General features: G+C 39.0%; 1 protein-coding gene across 1 annotated transcript in view; it reads left to right on the forward strand.

Moving 5' to 3' along the window:
• LOC311237099 (ADP-ribosylation factor-like protein 3) overlaps nt 1–4,509 on the forward strand; it is a gene marked incomplete at both ends in the record, with an annotated part of 42,090 nt that extends 37,581 nt beyond the window's left edge. The window contains 2 exons of the mRNA XM_084324905.1: nt 3,617–3,802; nt 4,462–4,509. Coding sequence (XP_084181031.1) covers nt 3,617–3,802; nt 4,462–4,509 — 234 coding nt within the window. The remainder of the gene's footprint in view (nt 1–3,616; nt 3,803–4,461) is intronic.
• Nucleotides 4,510–6,000: the final 1,491 nt, after the last annotated feature.

Below are 6,000 nucleotides of genomic sequence, written 5' to 3' on the forward strand. Positions count from 1 at the left end.
TAGATTTAGGAGGTCCCCTAGTGGCCGTTAGCTGTAAAAATCCATAGATTAGCCGCACCATTATATAAGCCACAGGGTCGAAAAATGGGGGGAAAGGCGCGGCTTATAGTCCAAAAATTACGGTAGTTAAAAACATAATTTTGTATTGTTTCTTTTGGTAAAATCTGAGAAATCTGAAAACGGGAACATTTAAAACAGAAATCCGAAAACAGGAAAATTCATATCCGAAAACAGGAAAAGATTAAAATGGATTTCATTAATAAATTCACTCTGAAAATCTGCTCCACTCTGATAAACTGACTCTTCGGTCAGAGCGTCCAGTGTGCACTCTGAGCCCTCAGAATTTCCGAACAACTTGAGTGCGCTTGCTCTGACACTGGTTGTAAATAGTTGAGTGTTGTATGTGCCTCCCTGTATTCTAAATAGTTCATATGTGTGTTGTCACCACTGTATGTATAATTGTAAATAAGTTAATTTATGTGTTGTAACTTGTAAATAAATATTGTTAATATTTATTTACCTAATTTATGTGCAATCGTTTCATTTCAGCTCAGTGTAGAGAAATGCACCGATACTAACAACCGTCTTACTGCGCACGTCTATGACGACACTGTTGACACCACGTATCCTTGACACGCACGCCCCGCGACAACATTAGTCGTTTCGGGGGGCCTACCACCCCCCCTGAAAAAAATCCTAGGGGAAACGCTGTATTATATATAGGCCATGCCTGCATCGGGAATAGTTACAATACCATCATTGAACAATAGATGTCACCAAACAATTATCAATTAGCTCATGCCTTAGAGAGAATAACAGAATAAAGGGGTTTACTCAGAAAACAAAACATCAAGGAGTTTAACATCTTTAGCCCCATCCCATTAACCCTATACTGAATATAATAACCCTATACTGAACATATTACCCCATACTGAACATAATAACCAAATTCTGAACATAATAACACTATACTGAGCATATGATCTCATACCGAACATAACCCAATACTGAACATAATAACACTATACTGAACATATTAACCCTATACTGAACATACTTACCCTATACTGAACATAATTACCCTATACTGAACATAATAACACTATACTGAACATAAACCCTATACTGAACATACTTACCCTATACTGAACATAATTACCCTATACTGAACATAATTACCCTATACCGAACATAATAACCCAATACCGAACATATTTACCCTATACTGAACATATTACCTGTATACTGAACATAATAACCCAATACTGAACATAATAACCCAATACTGAACATATTAACCATTTACTGAACATATTAACCCTATACTGAACATATTCATCCTATACTGAACATATTATCCCATACCGAACATAATAACCCAATACTGAACATATTAACCCTATACTGAACATATTAACCCTTTACTGAACATATTAACCCTATACTGAACATATTATCCCTATACTGAACATATTATCCCATACCGAACATAATAACCCAATACTGAACATAATAACACTATACTGAACATATTAACCCTACATACTAACCCTATAATGAACATAATAACCCTATACCGAACATATTTACCCTATACTGAACATAATAACCCTATACCGAACATATTTACCCTATACTGAACATAATAACCCTATACCGAACATATTACCCCTATACTGAACATAATAACCCTATACCGAACATATTTACCCTATACTGAACATATTAACCCTATACTGAACATAATAACCCTATACTGAACATAATAACCCTTCACTGAACATATTAACCCTATACTGAACATATTCACCCTATACTGAACATATTAACCCTATACTGAACATAATAACCATATACTGAACATAATAACCCTATACCGAACATAATAACCCAATACCTAACATATTGTTTATTTATGGATCCCCATTAGTCTACAGTACACCCATGGGTGAAAGACTATTCTTCCTGGAGTCCTAACACACAATCTACAACATTACATTACAGTAACAAAAAAAACAATAAAAACATACGAAACACCTTAGCCTAAGCACATTCTCAACATCTTCAAAATCTCACAAAAAAACACACAAAGGCTCCAACCACAAATACTAACTAAACTAACTAACTAAACTAACAATACTAACTAAATAAATCAGTAACTCAACTGTATTTCACCATTCATAACAGCATCCTTCAACTTTTGTTGTGTTGTGTGTGTGTAGGGGCAGGTATATATAAGATTTTTTCTTCTTCCTGTTCCTTTCGGCCATGGTATTTTTGGTGAATTATATGAATATGTACTGTTGGACTGTGGTAATTCCATGTACGAATAAATAAATGATGATGATGATCTTCACAGGTATACAATTCCAGTATGCAGCATCTCTATACATTACGGTTCTCTTAAGTACATTTGTTCTTGGTAGGGGTAGAGTAAGATAAGATAAGATAAGATATTCCTTTATTGATCCCCTTGGGGAAATTCAGGCATCATAGCAGCATGGGGGAAGGGGGGTACAGGTAGTAAAAACAACACAAGCAGTGTAAACAAATAGGTCAATATAATTTACTATCTAACTAGCTGAAAAATAAAGTGAAGACCCACTGCGTGTCTGGTGACATAGCCATGTCTAGTATTGTTGGGTTGTAGTTCTGACCACAAAGACTTAGGTTTACCAATTTTATAAATATTAAACAAAAATGTTACAAGGCTGCATGCCCACCTCTGATCCACTCTAAGCCAAGACAGAGCGGCATGCATTCCCCCAACACTGCTCCTCACAGAGCAGCGGAGGGCGAGACGTGCCGCTCTGTTCTGAGCGAGCTGACGTTTCTCCAGATCCCGCTATGAAGCGCTCAACCAAATGTTGGGCAGTAGTTCAAGTGGGATAGGACTAAACATTAGTTAATGAATGTAACATTAATTTAACTGTCTTCTCTAGATGAGCACACCTTCTGATCATTGAAATACTCCTCATTTTAGCCACTATGTATGTTATTAATATGCCTCGACCAAGCAAGCTTTTCATCAATAATCGCACCCAACAACTTGGCCTCTCTAACCTGCTCAATAGCAGCACCATTCAACACAATATTTAGTTCCTGATCGGTTCTTAATTTATTCCTAGAGGCCAGCATGATAGTCTTTGTTTTTTAAACATTTAACTTTAACTTGTTTTCAGTAACCCAATTAGAAACCAGCATTAACTCTTCTTGGAGAAACGTATTAACCAAGTTATCTTTCTCTGCAGAGACATATTATTACCCCTATACTGAACATATTACCCCTATACAGAACATAATAACCCAATACTGACCATAACAACCCTATACTGAACATAATAACCCTATACCGAACATAATAACCCAATACTGACCATAACAACCCTATACTGAACATAATAACCCTATACCGAACATAATAACCCAATACTGAACATATTTGACTAACAACACATTGTACACATTTGAAAATCTGGACTTTTTAAGTTAAAATGTAAAACGCGAAAAGAACACAATAGAAAATGTGTAGTTGTCTATTCCCCTTAAAAGAAGCATGTGTTGTGGAAGGCTAAATGAGCCATAATGATAATAATGAGGAGGACTGTTCTCTCAGGAGCTGTCTGAGCTGCTGGACGAGGACATGTTGGCCGGGGTGCCACTGTTGGTCTTTGCCAACAAGCAGGACCTGACGACGTCCATGCCGGCCTCTGAGCTGGCCGAGAGCCTCAACCTGCACACCATCCGCGACCGCATGTGGCAAATCCAGGCCTGCTCCGCTATGACTGCAGAGGGACTGCAGGTACACACACACACACACACACACACACACACACACACACACACACACACACACACACACACACACACACACACACACACACACACACACAACCACCCACAAATGTCCCCTCAGCACATTCATGGACTTAACACACAGGCGTCTGTGTACACTTCAGTACACTTAGATTCAGCACTTCATCAAGATATTCACACTTCCAAATTATCAACGGCAGGGTTGGCAAACTTTTGACATGGACCAAGTCCTATGTCATCATGTGTTTGTTAAAGGAACACATCAACATTATGGGAAATGCACTTGCTGTCTTCTCCAGAGTCAGACAAGAAGATGGATACCAATTTCCTCTGTGCATTCAGTAGAAAGCTATCTGGCTGCAAGCTAGCCTAGCTTAGCACAAATGAATGGAAGCGGATACAGACCAGTTAGCCTAGCTGTTGGCCAAAAACACACCTCCCGGAATTTTAAGCTAGGCTAGCTAGTGGTCCCTATCCTCTTCCATTAATTTGTGCTAAGCTAGGCTAGCTTGCAGCCGTATAGCTTTCTATCGAATGCACAGAGAGGAAATTGGTCACTCTCATATCATTTAACCCATGGGCTCTACCTTGGGCAGCCCTGTGCTATACAGTTATCTAACCAATCGCTCATGTGTTCTCCTCCAGGATGGCATGACGTGGGTGTGTAGGAACATCAACGTTGGCAAGAAATAGCAGAGGAGGTACGACGGATTCCAATTGTTGCACCTCACACACTAAGCAGTTGTCGTTTGTCCAAGGATGTGAAAGGTGGTGTATTTCTAATTGCCAGAAGAGATTCTCACTTGCTGTCACTCTGTCTGTAGCATGGTCATCTATTTTTATATGAACAAACTAGATGATGGAACAGGTGCAATAGAGTAAAGAGTATTTCTAAGAGTGAAATAATGTATGATATTTATTCAGGCTATAACGATGCATGGTGAACTGTATATATACTGTATATATTAGATCAGTGGTTCTCAAACTATGGGTTGCGACTAGGGATGCCCCGATCGATCGGCCACCGATCGCTATCGGCCGATAATCAGTATAAATATGCGATCGGTGATCGGTGATAATGCTTTATTTTTGCCGATCGTCAAAAACAATCGAAAAACATGATCCAATTCTTAGCGGAAATCTCACTCGCTGAGTTCTGTCTCGGAGCTGCAAACTGCCGCTCCGTCTCCTCCTCCTCCTCCTCCTCCCTTACCCATGTAAACAAGCTCGGGCAATAGTCTGCTCTAACCTAGTGCATGAGACCTCCGTGAGCTAACGTTAGCTACCGTTACTGTTTAAACAGAATGACCCAGTCAACTATTCACTTTTAGTTTAATACATGAGGCATCTAGCCGGCTAGCTACTGATATCAACAAATGCTCCAGCAAGTCTAGTAGTGCATGATAGCTCACGTTAGCTCACGTTAGCTCACGTTAGCTTACTGTTCAAAACGAAACATCCCATTAAACTAAATAGTTCACTGAGGCGTTGTCTTAACGTTATCTAGCCGGCTAGCAGTAGCTACAGATAGCTCCTGATATCAATGTCTTATAACACTGATTCGATGCGTATTCGAGCTGAGGGCATGTTGAATGTGATCAATAGGGTCCAGCTGCAGCTCCGGAGAATCCTGGCCGTAGCTGGAGGCTACTCGAGTACACACAGACAGTGGAGCTGTTTGCAGATAGCGAGCATTTTGACTTGTTGCGTGGTGGCGATGTCTCGCAGATAATACAACTACAAGTATGATTATATAATATATATTTTTTATAAAAAAAAAAAATGTATATAAAATAATTTTTTATTTTATTTTTTAATCAAAAACGATCGATATCGGATCGGTATCGGCCGATATGGCTCAAGACGATCGGTGATCGGTATCGGTCGCAAAAAACGTGATCGGGGCATCCCTAGTCGCGACCCAAATTGGGGTTGCGGGTAGGTGACAGTGTAAAAATTGGCAAGTAAAAGTTTTATTTTTTTATTTTTATTGTTCTGGCAACATATCCTGGCTAAATATGCCTCGTTTTATAACTGTGTATTGATAACATAGTGCTGTAATTACATTTTCTAATAAATATGCATGATCAAATTCAACAACATGTGCTTTTATTTTGATATTCCTTAATTCCACGTTGAAATTACACGATGTGGGGTCCCCAAAAGAATCCTAAATAAAATGGG

Source organism: Notolepis coatsorum, assembly GCF_963971535.1.
Source record: "Notolepis coatsorum genome assembly, chromosome: 11".
Taxonomy (NCBI): Eukaryota; Metazoa; Chordata; class Actinopteri; order Aulopiformes; family Paralepididae; genus Notolepis; species Notolepis coatsorum.